The 16,706-nt window shown below is 39.3% G+C and overlaps 1 protein-coding gene across 1 annotated transcript in view; it reads left to right on the forward strand.

Annotated features, from left to right (window-relative positions):
- TENM1 (teneurin transmembrane protein 1) overlaps positions 1 to 16,706 on the forward strand; it is a 302,334-nt gene that overhangs the window by 279,554 nt on the left and 6,074 nt on the right. The window contains exons 26-28 of the mRNA XM_058814332.1: positions 4,916 to 5,088; positions 7,310 to 7,545; positions 13,404 to 13,700. Of these exons, the coding sequence (XP_058670315.1) occupies positions 4,916 to 5,088; positions 7,310 to 7,545; positions 13,404 to 13,700 (706 nt within the window). The remainder of the gene's footprint in view (positions 1 to 4,915; positions 5,089 to 7,309; positions 7,546 to 13,403; positions 13,701 to 16,706) is intronic.

Genomic DNA, 16,706 nt, shown 5'->3' on the forward strand with positions numbered 1-16,706 from the left:
CAGTTCTAGCCATTTAAAAAGACACCCTGCTACTAACACTGTGAGAGACAGGACAAGCAGTGCTGTTGCACAAGCTTTTAAAATGAAGCACTGCTGTTTCTTAGGGGCCTAAACCTGTCATATGTAAAATCTCTGTGCACAGTGCCTGTTAAGTGCAGCAGAAATTGCCTGAAATTACACTTCATTTGCACTTTCTTGTTATGCATCTGTTTCTCTAAATGAAAATATGAGATTTTTTTTTTTTGTAGCTTAAGTGGTACAGGCAAGTTGTGATGTGAATCAGGAATTTGCAAAATTTCTGAAGACAGCAAAAAGGGGAAAATTAGCATACTCACCAGAGAACGGGGTGTTGCGAAGGAAATTGAGCATCTCAGTGGAAGGAATATCCAAAGACAAGAGTGAGCTTGTCTCTACCAGCAGGGGAGGAAGATATTTAATAATAGCAAATGGATATGTAATAGCAAAAGGCTGTATATAAGGGGAGATGGAAAGGCTTCATAAACAAGACCATTGACAGAACTTCTAAAAAGCAAGACAAGATAATTCAAGATGGAGTCAGGACACCCCAGTCCGAGAACAACCCAAGAGAAAGTTCATTTTTTATTCACAAAGTGGTGCCTTGTATCAGGATTTCTCATTATTTGTAATTAATTGTCATAATCCCTGTTTGAGGATTCAGCAAGTGCTGGATGAAAATCCTGTCCCTAGTTCAGAGTCCTTAAGGAAGATAACGGTACCTATTTTCTGTAGAGCATAGGAGTTCATGGTCAAAAACTAAAATGAAACCCATCTAGGTGAGATTGGAACAAAAAACACATTGATAAGAAGTGAGATACTGCCTGAGTCACCTGGAGAGGTGGTTGAGTCCCTGTCATTACAGGTTTTTAGAATTATAATTTCTTCAAAAATGCTGCCTAGTGTGTGAGGGTTTTTATTCAACAGGATGTTTCTTCATCCTGTTCTCTATTATTCTGCCAAAGACTAAATTAATAGGGTGGGCATAAGTATAAGCCATTAGAGAGGGCCTTTTTTTACTCTTCCTGGGAAAACAAAAGCATACAGGATCTTCCTGGTTCAGTTATCATTATCTGTTGATGGAAATTTCAACTCCCTTGCAACAGCACAAGCTCTCTGATACCCTGGTGCTGTTCAAACACTGATCAGAGTCACCTTTTATAAACAGAACTGACTGTAAATGTATGTATGCTTGTTTTTAATAATTTCAGTGCTGAGAGTTGGCCATTTATATCCCCACTTGATGATGATGTCAGTCCATACCACAGACCAGTGACACTTTCAAAGAGCCTTTACAGTAACTCCATGTCTATTAAAATGCTGAACAGCAGGCCTTGTAGCAGGGCCTTGATTGTAGAGCATGGGAGAGAAATTATTTTTAGTCATGTGCCTTTCAGTCCTGGCATTCGTACTCTCAATGTCCCACTGACATTGAGCATAAACCATTTCACACTATGGCTCTTGCTATACCATTGCTTGTTCCTCTTTTTAAAGTAGGGCTGAAAGATCTTTTAAAGGACTTTACCTGCTTGCAAGTGCCTCCTGCAGTATGTAGCATAGATTTAGTCATTAAGAAGTACCTGTAGCTTGGGAGGATTTATATGATGTATATGATTAACTCAAGGAAATTTTGCTAAATTAAAGAGTTTTACATACTTTCCCAGCTTTAACTACAGGCTGGGTAACACTGTCCTCACCAATGCTTCGAGTTGTCCAGGATTTGCATGGCCACACACTCCTGCCAGCCTACATCAGTCAGGGAAAACTAACAGAATTACAACTTTAGCATTGCAAAAACAGCAACAAAATTAAATAATGTCAATTAAACAAAATAATGTGATTAATATTTATATTCAATCCAATATATTAAGTCATTTTCATTATATATTACAAATTCCTCAATGACTGAAATGCAGAATGTCTGCTCCAATCAGAGACACTGTGGGCTGTAATCACCTCTGTGCTGAATAGTTGTGCTTTCAGGAGATGCTGCTCACCTGCTGCCATGAATAGGTCATGGGCTGTGATGGCTTTGGTTATCTTTTACCCAGATACTGCTTTCCAGCAAGGTCACATTCTGTGATGATAGCCAATTTCAGTTTGAAGATTAGAATTTTTTGAAGGGTTTATATGAATTGCTTGTGAGCACTATGAGAATGTAGCATTGGAACTAAGAGCAACTTTCAAATTGTTTGAAATCATCTTTGGTGCTTAAGCTAGATTTGTATTCCCATCCAAAAGTTCAACCCGTGGCACTGTCAAGCTGAAATAGGGATGAGTTAGTTTAACAACACATATCACACATACTTGGGAATATGAGCAAAGATAATGAGCTGTTCAGAACATCTACCTTTATGTCAGATTCACTCGCAGAGGGAAAGTATTAAGAGGTAGAAAACCACCTACAAAAGTACTTGTCATCCATCTACTCTAATCTGATGGAATTGAAGTGCTGAAAGAGCTCTTGCATACAATTATAGCTAATGTACAATTTAAAGTCATCTAGATTTCTTTTAATATTGTGTCATTAAAGCTGTAAAAGGGGAGGGGAAGCACTGGTCCTCTATTAAATCAAGGACAAGAAAACACCTGCAAGAAACAACTCTGAAAAAATTAATTAGACTGCTTTCCCTTTGAAATGATATAACTCTTAACTGTGCTACACATAGAAATGCAAATGGATTGTGAAGCAATATCCCCATGTGTGCATTTCAAATACTAGTGAGCACTTCCTCATGTGAGTACTGAAATCAATGCAATTATTTGCATGATTAAATGGTCACTGACATGATTAACAGTGGCATAACTGAGCCCCAAATTAACATTAAGAAATATGTCATGATTCCACCCCTATTAGTATGGGTAGGACATTGCAGGAGCTGAGTCCCAGTGTGCTGCTATTCATCATGTAGAAGGTGACAGAACCTGTCCTCAGAGGGCTGAGTTTCTTGGAGCAATCTAGAAGGGAATAAAAACCCTTTAGATGATCATGGTGTGGAATCAGTACTGAGACACTGTTCTGAGTGTCCTCCTGAAGTCAGTGGGACCATCTACAGGAGTGAGAGGCCTCTGGCATGTGCTGGGTCTCGTTACCAGTCAGCACTTTCTGGCCAGCCAGGCAGGAACAGTTTATCCCATTTTCAGCTAGACAGGGAGTTTTGTTTTTCAGCAGCTGCACTATCAGCAGCCAAACTGGATCCTTAGTGAAGATGGATCCCATGTCTTGAACACAAGTACATTGCAATAACCCAGCTGTATTTGCACCTTAAAAATGCAGTTTTGGGGGATTTTCTGTGGTACAGTAGCAAATCCAAATAAGCTAGCAAGCTGTCACACCTGTTTGATCAAGCAGTAAATGAAATATAACTGCCTGATGTTCGTGGAGTTTTCTAATGATGAAAAGTAGTGATCTGAGTCAGTTTTAGTCCCTGCCTGTGGCACCCAGTGAACTTGCACAGAACCATCATAAAGGGAGAATGTAAATAAGTCACACAATATATATAAGGGCAGTGAGAGGTGAAAAGGAGAGAGATTAATTTTAATTTATAATTTGATTAATTTTAACTTATTTGTTAAAAAACCACAAGATGGTCACTAGTTCATTCTCTAGTGTTTGTTTGGAAAATAGCAGCTCTATTTTTCTTTCTTAATATTGGAGGGAAGATAAAAAGATCCTGATATTTGTTCATCAATACTTCTTGTGACATATAGATTTTGTCTGACTAATTAGGGGCAAGTAAAGATCCTAGAGAAATTATGCCAATACCTGAAAGGGAAGAACAAAGCCAGATCATCTGCTGATGTGAATTGGAGCTTCATTGGCAACAGTGCAGTTCTGCCAGCTGATGTACTGGTTTGGTCTGTGAGAGGAGACAACTAATAAAACACGAAAACTTAATTATGCTTTCATACCTGCACAATAAGTTTCTGTTTTATGAAGATGAGTTGGTTTTACTCATGCAAATACTCTGCAATATCAGTGAGTTGTCTTAGGTAAATAAAAACATGTCAGCATCAATAAGATTTTTAAGATGTGAAGCATTATTATGAAACAATATCAAGCACCAAGCAATGCTTTGTGCTGGTTTCTGTTTGAACCATCAGAAAGAAGAAATATGTTGATAGAACTGAAATGACCTGTTAGAAATGCTGCTCCAGAGCTCTGGAATTAATTATTGACTTTTTGGTAACATGGCCTGATTCACAATCAAGTACCTTGAGCTGCAAGAATTTCTTTAGCACTGATGAAGTTTAGGTGAACTGAAATGTAGTGCTCTGGATTCTAGGTGAGAAGCTCCTGCTGATTTAAGTAGACCCATGGGAAACAAAACACAAGAGCAAAACCCATGTAGGCAACTTATTTCCTGCAGATTTCAATCTAATTCTATCACTGTTGTTACGCTTTAGGTCCCCTTTTTGCATTCACCACTCATATTATGTTCTTCACACATCTGTGACAAAAGACAGCTTTTAAGTGTTGCAGAAGGTAAGAACTAGTTTTATTTAATTTTATGGGTATGAAAATGCTGTTTTAGGGTGAGTTGGATGCCTGACCACCGAGTGACCTCCAGTGGCCTCGCTCCTGCATCGCAGCCCACTGGGGAAGCCCCAGCCAGCCGTGAGCAGCACAGAAACCTCTGGCAGGGGCTGTGTGATGTAGGTAGCATCTCACAGTATTCACAGTTGTATCTGATCCAGCACCTCTGAAAAAGACTCCTAGCAGGAATTCAGACTAGGTACTGAATGCTTTTTGAGTGACTAAATGGACCAATTCTTACCTTTTTACATACTGCACAGTGTTGACAATGCTTCCTACTTCTTTTACTATTTTTTCTGCTTTTAGGAGTATCTGCACGACAACAGGGGTGTATTTTGATGACTCTTTAACATCACTTTGCAGGTATGACTCTGATGGCCACCTGACCAATGCAACCTTCCCGACAGGGGAAGTCAGCAGCTTCCACAGCGATGTTGAAAAACTGACACGAGTAGAACTTGATACTTCCAACAGGGAGAATGTGATCACAGCCACAAACTTCTCAGCTACCTCTACAATATATACTTTAAAGCAAGGTAATAAAAGCATTTCTGTTATTTCTTCCCTAATCACTAGACATTACTGCATTTTTAACTGTCAGCCAGAAAAAAAAAAAAAAAAACACATTAGAATTAGTTCATTTGTTTCTTCCATGTTTCAGCACCAACAGCTACAATTCTGCTGGGCTACCAGTTAGAAACAAGCCACAAGTGAATTCTTCTTTTCCTAGAAGAATTCCATGGATAAAACCTAATTATTGAAATCTCTGATGTCTCCAGGCTTTACATGCTACTTTCTGCTGCAGTATTTGGAGGACTTGAACTAACTTGCAATACACTGAGCTTTGTTATTTTAAGAAATACTTCCCAGAAGAATGACAGCTTCCACTGACATTTTAGCACTGAAATGCCGCCTTTGGCCAATACTGTGTATTCTTCCTGGTAGTTCTGTGACCTGGTGACAGCACTTGTAGGAAAGGGGAGAATGTGGCCCATCTCTGCTAGTGGCTACCTCGGGGATTAGATTTTGACTCTACCCCTGTAGACACCACAGTATTTCCCTGGTAATATCATATATCTCAAAAAAACCCTGCTTTCTGCCTAATAGAAGTGTGCCAGTGTCCTCCTGCAGATTTTGCAGATTTATCACCAGAGTTCTGGGTTTACATAGTTTAATCGATCTGGGGTCTTTTGTCCTTGTTGGGTTTTTTTTTTTGTCAATGGATTACTCAGGCTTTGAGAGAGCAGGTGCTGGGAAATAGCTCTCTGATGTCTTTCCAGGTCTGCTGTAAAAAAGCTTTGTAATTGAGTTCATCACAGAACTTTTCTTTCTCTCAAGTTTTGATCTATAAGAAAAAACTAGGAAGAACTCACCTCAAAAGATACCAATGCATTCCTCTTTACTATTGTGTGGTAGAGACAGCACTGCATAAATAGAAATAATTATATTGTTCTGCTAAGCTTTGTCCAAGTGACTCCATCTGCTCTCTGCACCGTCTGCTGCCTGATCTGTCTGTCCTTAAATCTGAAACTCTTCAAAGTTGTTAAATTATCAAAGTCTGTCTCAGGAAAGTGCTTGCACACAATAGGCAGTGCCAGAAATTAACAGCTATAGTTATTATTGTATGTGTCTCATAAATTCATATAATTTACATGTTTACATATCTCTGAAAAACTAGCGCAAAGCACCCTGTGAACAGCCAGTCAGATGTGATATCCTTACATCCAATTATCTTTACTTTCTGGCACACCCTACTATTTTCCTTGTATTCATATCTCAAGAGCTGCACCAGTTACTTCCATGTGGACTGGCTTAAAAAAAAGGATGCTTTGGATACTCCCTAGCTGGAGTGAGTTCAGTCTTGCTGTAAGGGTGAGACTTTAGTTTAGTATGTTAGCACTAAACTCAGGCTCATGTTGGTGTTCCACCTGCAGCTGAGCTGCAGGAACCTCCATATCCCAGCTCAGTCTGCAGAGGAGGAATTGCACTGCCCAGGCAAGGGAAAGGAACTCCAGTGTCTGGTGCCTTCATTTACTCTCAGTGGAGACCTGCTCTGAACCCTCCACCCACTTCTGGTAGTTTTGGGGAGAAGAGGGAGGCTGTGCTGGGTCACCCCAGCTCCCTTAACAGCCCTCTGTGGCACAGTCCTGAGTCCCTGGAGCTGCTCACTGTGCCACCACTGCTGATCCATTCATTTTTCTGGCCACAGTCACTTCCCAGTTGTTCTGTTGCACCACAAGCTTCAGCCTTGTGGCTCATCATCCCTGTGCCTCAGCCCTGAGTCCTGCTGCTAATGGGGAAGAGTAAAAGCTTTTTGTACAGTGACACAGAGAAAATGGGAGCCTGGCTGTCAGCCTAGATATTTGGAAACCAACTTTCTTGTTTAACCTCAGATACTCTTGCAGTTGTTCAAGCTGTACATATTCCTGTTTCCTGCAACATGCTAAGATCATCACAATATTGATGGTCAGTACTCAGCTTATGGTTTTACACACTTTTAAGCTGAAAGCAAAAATCCTTTATTCCTGCTGTGGAAAACCTTCACAATGGAAATCATCAAGCCAAATGTAATAAAAAGCTCTTCACACTTGGGAAGGTCTGGAGATTACAGCTTGCAAAACTCACACTGTGGTTGGGCCTCAGCTGTCTGTAACCTCCCTGGGTTACAAACTGAGCCCTGCTGTGCCTAAAATTTGGTTTATAAATCTGGAGATCTGCACTTCTCTCTGTTCCCTGATTTTTGTTGTTTTTTGACAGATAACACACAGAACATCTACAGGATCAGCCCGGATGGGTCCCTGAGAGTCACCTTTGCCAGTGGAATGGAAATCACTCTGAACACAGAACCTCACATTCTAGCAGGGGTTGTCAGCCCCACGCTGGGGAAGTGCAATATCTCCCTTCCTGGAGAGCATAACTCAAATCTCATTGAATGGAGGCAAAGGAGGGAGCAGACCAAAGGCAATATCTCTACATTTGAGAGAAGGCTAAGGGTAAGGCTTCCTCTTGTGTAAGTGTAGTGTTCCCTTTGAAAGCCATTGAAGTAAAATCATGTTGAAATGTTATACTTCATAAGAATGAAAATTTTGTATCAGTGGTGGGCCCCAGCCATGAATTTCAAAACCAAACTCCTCCAACAGCTTCAGGGATGTTTGATCTCTGTTTGATTTTGATTGTAAGATTTGACCTCAAGACATAATTAGTTCTTTTCTTCCCATTCTTTTTCAACTAAGAACTTATTATGGCTTTGGAAGAAGCTGTGAGCAAAGGACAGTGCATAGTTACCGTGGCACAGCAGCAAAGTTGGAGCCACATTTTGCACCTCTCAGATCTATCAACCCTTTTTATTCTGGGGGAGCTGAGGGGTGCCAGCGCTGCCCAGGGCAGAGGCTCTTGCAGGACACACTTTGGGTGTCTTTGCTTGGACTCAGAGTGATGGGGAGCCTCCCTGTGTATCCAGACAGGCTGTGTATTAATTCTGCCCTCTCCCACATGCTTTGAAACCCCCAACTCCCTCTGGCTGGGTTACACCACTGCTCCAAGAAAGATTTGCTTTAACATTGCATTGTTGGTTTATTTTTACCTGTGAGTACAATGACAGATGGTCAACATTCAGCATTTAATTACATAACACCATGGCTCAAAGAGATTGCTACTTTGCTAAACAGGTTTTTTATTAAATCAATCCTGGTTTTCACATGAATACCACTTAAAATGCCTGTACCAATAGTACAATTGGGAATTTTTGCCTTAAAAATATTGTGTTATTGACTGCAACCTTTCTGGATAGGAATTATGTCTGAAGGTACACCTGTTAGCTCTGAAAATATAGAGATGGTTATTAAAATCCCTGGATTGTCAAAACCACCAAAATCAAAACCATCTCATTTTGATTATGAGATACTATAGATTTTTTTAAGTGTACCATCTGTTTGCTTTTGAACTGCTCAATCAAAAATGCAAGACTTGGAAGATCTGGCCAGACTGGGCACTGTATGTAAAACACTTGTTTGAAAGGGCATTGTTCAGATTTGACAGTCACAGTTACTTTTTAGGATCTTGCAAGCAGGCAGAAGCTTCTTGCCCACCTCCTGCCTCCTTCCTCTCTAAATTAGTGAGGCCTCATAGCCCTGTCTGGGGAGGAAGCTGAACTTAGCACTGTGACAAACATGTTAAGATGGCAGGATCCAAACTGTGCTTCCTTGGCTCATGTTGCCTATTTAGTTGGAGGCTTTGTGTGTAACTTTGTGCTTAAATAACAGTATGGCACATTTTTCTACAAGAATCTTATGTAAAAAGATGGTAAACAGAAAGGATTTAATCAGTCATCTATTCTGCTTACATTGCCAGGGACTGGTTGTTCATCACAATTCTGTTTAATACAACCACTTCATCTTGCAGAGTTTCTCCATTATGCAGTTTGTATTTTCTATTGTTGAAATTGACTGCAGTTTCTTTTGCATTTTCACTTGTTTCTATGTGATCTTTAACACTGCCTGGCAAAAAAAAAAGGAAATTCACAAATTGGTCAGGATTAAATGAATTCTGGCTGGAGAAATAAGTTGTTCATTGAAATATTGCAACACTGAGGGTATCCAGAGGTCAACTGATTGACCTGCCTTTGGAATAGGCTGTTGGTGGACAAAACCACTCATGTATTCCTCCTCCTTCACTTTCATCCTGAGAGAGAATGGAAGGCGAAAGACAAGCATAAGAATAATTTTAGTATGCTGATGTCTTTTACTCTTTGTCCTTCTAAACTATGCACTAACAACAGAGCTCTTGAACATTGCATTTTTATTTCTGTAAGCTGTGTCCTTTTATACCTACCCAAGATCAAGAGCACTTGGGAATTGTCCCCTGCCTGCTCAGAAGGACAAGCCAGGTGCCTGTATTGCAGTCCTGGCTGTACTGAGCTCTAGGATTGTTGTTCTGAGAGCTGTAGGGAAACCTGGTGGGACAGCACAGGTTCCTCTAAAAGGAGGGTTTTAGAGTGGAAAGGAGGAGAAATGTTAGAATTATAGAATCATTTATATTTGAAAAGACCTCTAAGATCATCAAGTCCAATTGTATTCTGCACAAAGGAGCCACCATGTAAATAGGCCCATGAGAAAGGGACAGAGGGACTGCTGAGCCTGGTAAGACCATGAAGAAGGACTTTGGAGAATAGCAGAAATATCTGGATCCTGGAGTTCATCTGTAGCACTGAGATGCCTGAGTGGTATGCTGGTGGAATGGAGTCACTGGAGATGGAAGGAGCTGGAACAGAAGAGCAAAGGAATCTACCCAGACACAGCTCTCTTTTCTTGGTGATTACAGGAAATGCAGCACAGCAGGAACAAAAGAACCATCCTATAGTGTGTTTGGAACAGTATACCAAATAATGAAATGGATGTAGGGCTTGCTGTGGACAGATCCTTGAGTACTGCTGGGAAAAAAAATAGTATCATTGAAATTCATTATGCTGGATGAGATTCTGGACAGACCTTCTGAAAACTTTTAGTGAGTTATATTTTTAAAATAAAGTATTTAAATACTTAATATGCCATGCCTGGCACAATAGGAAGTGTGTTAGAAATCTTGCAATGTAGGGCAGAAAGAACTGTGCTGAACTTTGAAAATACATGTAAAGAAAAGCTCTGGGGACTGGAGCAGTTCTCAATGGAAATGAACAGACTTGCAGGAGCCCTCAGTTAAAGAAAAAACAGCACAATGGAAGAGTTTTCTAAGAGAGAAAAAAATAGCATAGAAATGAGGTATAAAGATGTTACTTAGAAATCAGTCCTGATACCATCAGTGAAACAAATGGCTTTGACTGCTAAAAGGTATAAATTAGAAGACAGGTAGCTGGGGATGAGATAAAGGATGACCTACTTGAAGAGAAGAAAGAGAATAAAGCTTTCCCTTATCTGCCTGGTCCGAACTTTTTTAATTCTAATAGCAATTAGCAACAATCTTGAAAGCATGTGACTCTATTAGTTTTATTTCCAGTTTTGGAAAGAGGCCACTGTTAGCATGTTCTGAATAATGCTGGAAATATTGGGTTTTAAAGGATTGGATTTCTGCATGGTGTGAATTCCCTGCTCTGGAGATAGGACAGAAGTTAACTGAAATGCTGGAACAGTCATCTAACTTTATCTCAGGGTCTAAATCAATGTGGGAAACAGAAATTAACCACAGGTTTCCTTTAAGTGAAGAACTGCTTGCCCCAGCACTTCCTGAACATATATAAAACAGTCTGTGGGCATGTATGCATTTTATATTAATAATAAATCTATGTACAATCAGGCATTTTAACATCAATCTTAATCTAGCAAGACTTCTTTTTTATCAATTGAACTGCTATTTTAATTGACTTCTAAAAATGAAGCAAAGACTGCTGTTAAATCTGATGAGCACGATGCATAGTAATACACTGATTAGAATGCAGCTCTGCTCCCTCCTGACTTTTGCATAACTTGAGGAACGTGGCATTGAATGCAGTCCAGGTTTTATAACTGAATGTCTACAAAATTGAAAATTGAATGCTTGGCCAGTCTTAATTTTTTCTTTTTTTTTTTAATTTTTTTTTAATAACAACAACAAAAGTAACTCAGTAGCCTCAGTTCAAAAGTCCTGCAGACTCAGGCTTTGACAGCCATGTTGATTATTGCACTTGCAAATGATCTCTCTTTATTTACCAGTCTTACAGCAAATTCTAAAGATGGGACCAAGTCCTCTGCCAGGGTGTATGAGCTTGCGTTGGCTCCAACCAAAACACAGACAAGGAAAGAATGCAATTATCTCATCTGGCTTACATATCAGGCAGGGTGGAAATTAAATCAAAAGAAGTGCACGTTTATGTGATATTTACACTGCAGATTTCTAGCTAAAAATTTATGGAAGTAGAGTCAACAAATGTTTTAAAAATATAGAATAAATATATATTTTATTTACTTCTAACATTACTGAAATCAGCTGAATTTTCTCCCTATTTTCATTAGCTGGTATTCCAACCTGACATTGCTTTCAGAAACCAGTTTTCCCTGGCTCATAGCAGAACACAAGCTCCAGCCACTCTCAGGGGGCTCCTTGCTATGGTTTATGTATCTTGGAGGAGGCATCTCATGAAGCCACTGGGATTTGAAATCAGCTTGTCAATAGCAGCATTGAAATGAGTCCTCCTACCCATTTATGATCCTGTCTTGCTTTGAGAAGGGTGTTAAACTTCACTTTAATAGAAGAAAGTAAACAAATGAGACATAAAATGTGCAATATAAGGAAAGTATTTTAACCTTATTTTAACTCTGTGAGTTTTCAATTACTGCTGCTTTCCACTTCACTGCTAATTCTGCCTCTCTTTGGTTTTCATTCTTATTTTTTGTATAGTCTCTGAAATTCAGATTGCAAGCAATTTGTTTTCAAGGCTCTTCTTTCTCCTAACTGCAGTCTACAATGACAGTAATAGCAATAAGAACATTAAACATGTACATGGAACATAAATGAATAAGACACAGGGTATGCCTCCTGCTTGCTTTTCAGTTATTTTTCCACCAAGAAAAATTAAAATTTCAGAAATTTTAGGAAGTTTGCTAAAAATATATCATATTAAACTTAAACCATCAGTCTGTATACAAGCAAATATAGTTGAACTGAGCATCACATTTTGCTTGGGCTCCTTAACTATCATTAGAGCATAAATTTTAATAGTTACAGCAGTCTACAGGGGTATATAGGTATTTTACAGCTATTGTAAATGAACACTATTAAAGTTAGACATGTGTGCATATAAAACTCCAGAAATGGTAGTTGAAGAAAGAACACCTGCTTTTCTAGATTCCGTGATTATTTTGTATCTAAAAACAGAACAAAAAAGAAATGTTAATTCTAATCACATCTTGAATTATTAACCAAGATTTATTAACCCTTTACTCCATGGCTGTGCCTCCAGGTCTCAGAGAGGAGCAAGCACTGAGCCCCACTCTGTGCTGACACCTGCACTGCCATTGTCTGTGCTGTCAGGAAGTCATTCATGGGAACAGAGTGTTCAGATAAAATGTGGTAGATTAATGCAACAAGCACATTGGGCATTGATCTGAAAAAGACATGTCAATGAACAATATTTTATGGTTCCTTAAATTATTTATCAGATTTAAATGGTGTTTAATAGAGACTTCCCAGTGACTGAATGATCTAAAGATGCCATCCTGTAAAGATGATGATAGCACTGGATAAATGTATTTTGTCTTTATGAGTCTGACTCAGTTCTGAACTTGATTTCAAACTGAGCACTGGGCTGTGTCCCACCTGTCAGACACAGCAGTTGCTGCTCCCAGATGTGGTGAGAGCAGCAACGAGGAGCATGGCCAGTACCAGGCACGGCTGCTGCTGGCTCTCAGAGTCTGGGGGGGAGGTGGCTTTGTGAGGACACTGCTGAGCAGGGTCAGATCTGCCCTTTGCAGCACCAGGATGTGACCTGGGCTGTGAGGGCTGTCCCGGAGCACCAGCTGACCTGTCAGTGTTAACAGAATTCAAGAGAGGATGTGAGATACTAGATCTTTCTTAGTGTGTGGATTTAACTACACATCTCTGGCTGGAATCAAGAATTTAATCCACAGCTGAGAAGAAAGAAGAAAAATTCAGGAAAAGGTGAGAACAGAGGTGAGGGTTTATACCATGGAAACATCTTGTAATGCCAAATATAATAATACTGAGTGCAAGGAACAATTTTTCCGTTTCTCATCTGAATCTTTTCTCTTTTCTTGTCTTCACTAAGGCCCAACTCACAAAGTTAAAGCATTGCTCACTTTGATTAGGGCTGACACAGACCTGTCAGCCTTGTGTTCTTACTGTACTGTACCTCTCTGTTCAGACCCACAACAGAAACCTGCTCTCCATTGACTTTGACCACGTGACCAGAACAGGGAAGATTTATGATGACCATCGGAAATTCACTCTTCGGATCATGTACGACCAGACAGGACGCCCCATTTTGTGGTCCCCCATCAGCAAGTACAATGAGGTCAATATCACTTATTCCCACTCTGGATTGGTCACCTACATCCAAAGAGGAACCTGGACTGAGAAAATGGAGTATGATGCAAGTGGGAACATCGTCTCCAGAACATGGGCAGATGGTAAAATATGGAGTTACACATATCTAGAAAAGGTAAATTATTTTAAAAGTGGGGTTTGTGCCAAGGCAAAAACAAAATTGGGGTTTATTATATTTATTTTCTATATTGTATTTGTTTATTATATTTATTACATAATTTTTGAGCTATGTTATAAAGCTGCCTCTTGCAAGAGTATTTAAGACTTTTAAAACAGAAAATGCATAGAATTACATAACTAGATAAAAATGTCTCTGAATATGCTCAGACCTACACATCACCTGCTCAAACCTGACACAGTTTAGTTCTGAAGAAAGTTATCAGCACCTCAGGCTTGTTTAATTGGTAAATCAAAATAACTTTTCAGTCTCAGTCCAAGTTCAAGTGAACAAAGGATGCCCTAACTGCTGAAAATCATGTTGCTGCTCTGGATAACAGTCAGAAAGATAACAGTCCTGAAAGAGAACTTTTTCTCCCCACAAACAGTTCTTTCAAGCCAAAATTAGGAACCCATGAGCACAAGCTTACGTATTCAATGTTGTATTTTAAACAAGGGATTGATCCTGTGAGAAAGCTTACTGCAGTATTTATGGGGGCCATTATGGGGAGAAATACTGATATGAAATGATTTATTGCTCTGCTTTTGTGGTGACTTTGCATCTAAATTCCCTGAATATTGTAAGTTCCATGTATGTCTAGAGGCAATGGTCACAAAACATGGAGGTAAATATTATACAAACCAAGGAGTACCATCTTCATCTGTAGTAGCATTTTGTTTGGTCTTGTCTTTCAAAACCAGAAAGCCAGTCTGTATTTTTAAAGCTTTCAGAACTCAGTGCAAACTCATATTCAAAGTTTTTTAAATAGCAGCATCTTGGACTATCCAATACACCCAGAGTTAGCAGAACATTTTCTCTGAACCTGTAAACCACAGGAAAAGGCTATGGGGGGTGTGGGGCAGAAGAGGTAACATTGATAGGAGGAAATCCACACAGGAAATCCAGTGACTTTGAAGTTACTTGTATATTAAAGAGTTCCAAATGTGTACTTCTAAGATAAACTCTGCTGTACTTATTTTTAATTTATTTAAGATCCTCAAAAAACTTAAACCTAACCCAATGAAAAAAAATTATCAAGACTGGAAAATGCATAGAAATGTGATTCCTTCTTGTCTGCATGCAGTGTGGTTCTTGCATGTGTTAACAAGATTGGCAAACCCCAGGAGCTTCAGAAGTTTGTTTCAGATAAATTTGTCAGGGCTTTTTTTGTCTGTATGCTCTTTAGCAAATTACAAGTAAACAGGCATTTTCTACAGCTTTCAAATATTTGGGCAATGTGCCTTTTGGAGGAATCTTTTACTTTTTTCTTTGGACCTAATGGACTGTAATTTTGGAAAGATGTATGCTTCTTATCTTTCCAAACCACTTTGTTTGTTCTTACTTTATGATGAGCTTATAAATAAAGTCATATAACTTAACACTGTTATTCTAGAATTCTACACAAAAGGCCAAATACTGATCTTGTAGAAGCAGTGTCAAAAGCTTACTGGTTCAGGTAGCAGCTTGGGTAATGCAGTAACTTGTCATTAAAATTATGGAAAGTCATTCACACCATGGGCAATAATCTCCCAGCTATTTAATGTACTTCCGTAACTGTTGTTTCTTGTGCCAAAGAAAGATTATTTCACTGTCAAAATTAGACATTGAAATATAACTTTGTGGCTTTATTAAAGTCAATAACTCATTGTGTTAATTATGTAATGATTGCTAAAGGTTTTCTGAAGCCTTGTAAGACCCAATAATTCCTTACATTAAAAAAAATCCGTTATATAGGTCGCTTCCAATTCATAGTTATTTAATTCTTCATTTTTATCACTAGATGAGTTAATTGTACACCTTCAAAAATTTCTGCCCCTTAGAAAATTAGCTCAAATAAATAAGATTTTAAAAAGCACTATGACATTAGCATTGTAAATAATTCTTACTGATGAGATTCAGTTCCTCTTGTTTGGTCACTTTTGTGAATTAGTTAAAACCATTGTAAAATCTCCTGAATACTCCAAACTCACTTTCAAAATCTGGCAGACAAAACAGATGAGTGTCTGTGTGTGTCTGTTGGACAGAAATGACATCTAGTGGTGATGCTCAGCATTTGTCTATTCCCAGCAGAGCCCCCAGTAATTGGCCACTGGCTGTTTGTCTTGATACACCATACGGCATCAATCATTATGTGGTTGACCAGGCTCTGGTTGCTTTAATAAAATGACAGATTTTTGGATGTTTTATGAGCCACCCTCTGAAATCCTTTAAAACAATTAGAACCCAATTTGTGCAGTGTTGAAAAATCTATTGTAATGTTATTAGGATGAATTGGGAATTAATTTTTTTTTCTTTATGGTATCCTCTAATAGGCTTGAGAGGATACTCAGCCTCCAGCCCTTGTACTGTTTATCTTTTTATTATCCTGGACAATAGTGAAAAAGCCAAAGCACTTTTACAAAGTGCTGTAAAAATGGTACACAGGGGCACTAAAGTTATATTGGGGATGTTTCTGATATTGTTATTCATACTCTGTCAATGGCAGACAGCTTAAAAACAGGCACGGGAGCAGTATATAGAGAGAGGCGTCACAGCAGGGCTAGGAGAGAGTTCAGCCAGTGGTTTACTGCAGACTGGAGACTCTTGACTGAAGGTGGAAACAAAACAAACACGGTACATGTTGGAAATGGTTGGTGGAGCAGCAATAAAGTGATAGAAAAGGCTGGGTGTGAAGGTCTGCTGTCACCAGTTGGCAGAGGGGGAGCTGGAGTGCCATATGTTGGTGCTCTCTGGCTGCTGTACAGGTGACAGATGTCTTTTGCCAAGGGCAGGAAGAGACACATCTTGGGCAGGCAGGGGGCTGGGGATACAGAGAGGATGGCCAAGGCTGAGCCTATCTCTGGCCCTTTGAATGGGCAGTTGGTTTATTTTTTAGAGAAAAATGGCTGAGGGCCAGTGTTACTTAACACACTGCAGGGCTGATCTTAACGTGTTTTCTTCCCAGAGAAGATTTTTGAGCTTAGA

The sequence above is a fragment of the Ammospiza caudacuta genome, chromosome 14 (assembly GCF_027887145.1).
Source record: "Ammospiza caudacuta isolate bAmmCau1 chromosome 14, bAmmCau1.pri, whole genome shotgun sequence".
Taxonomy (NCBI): Eukaryota; Metazoa; Chordata; class Aves; order Passeriformes; family Passerellidae; genus Ammospiza; species Ammospiza caudacuta.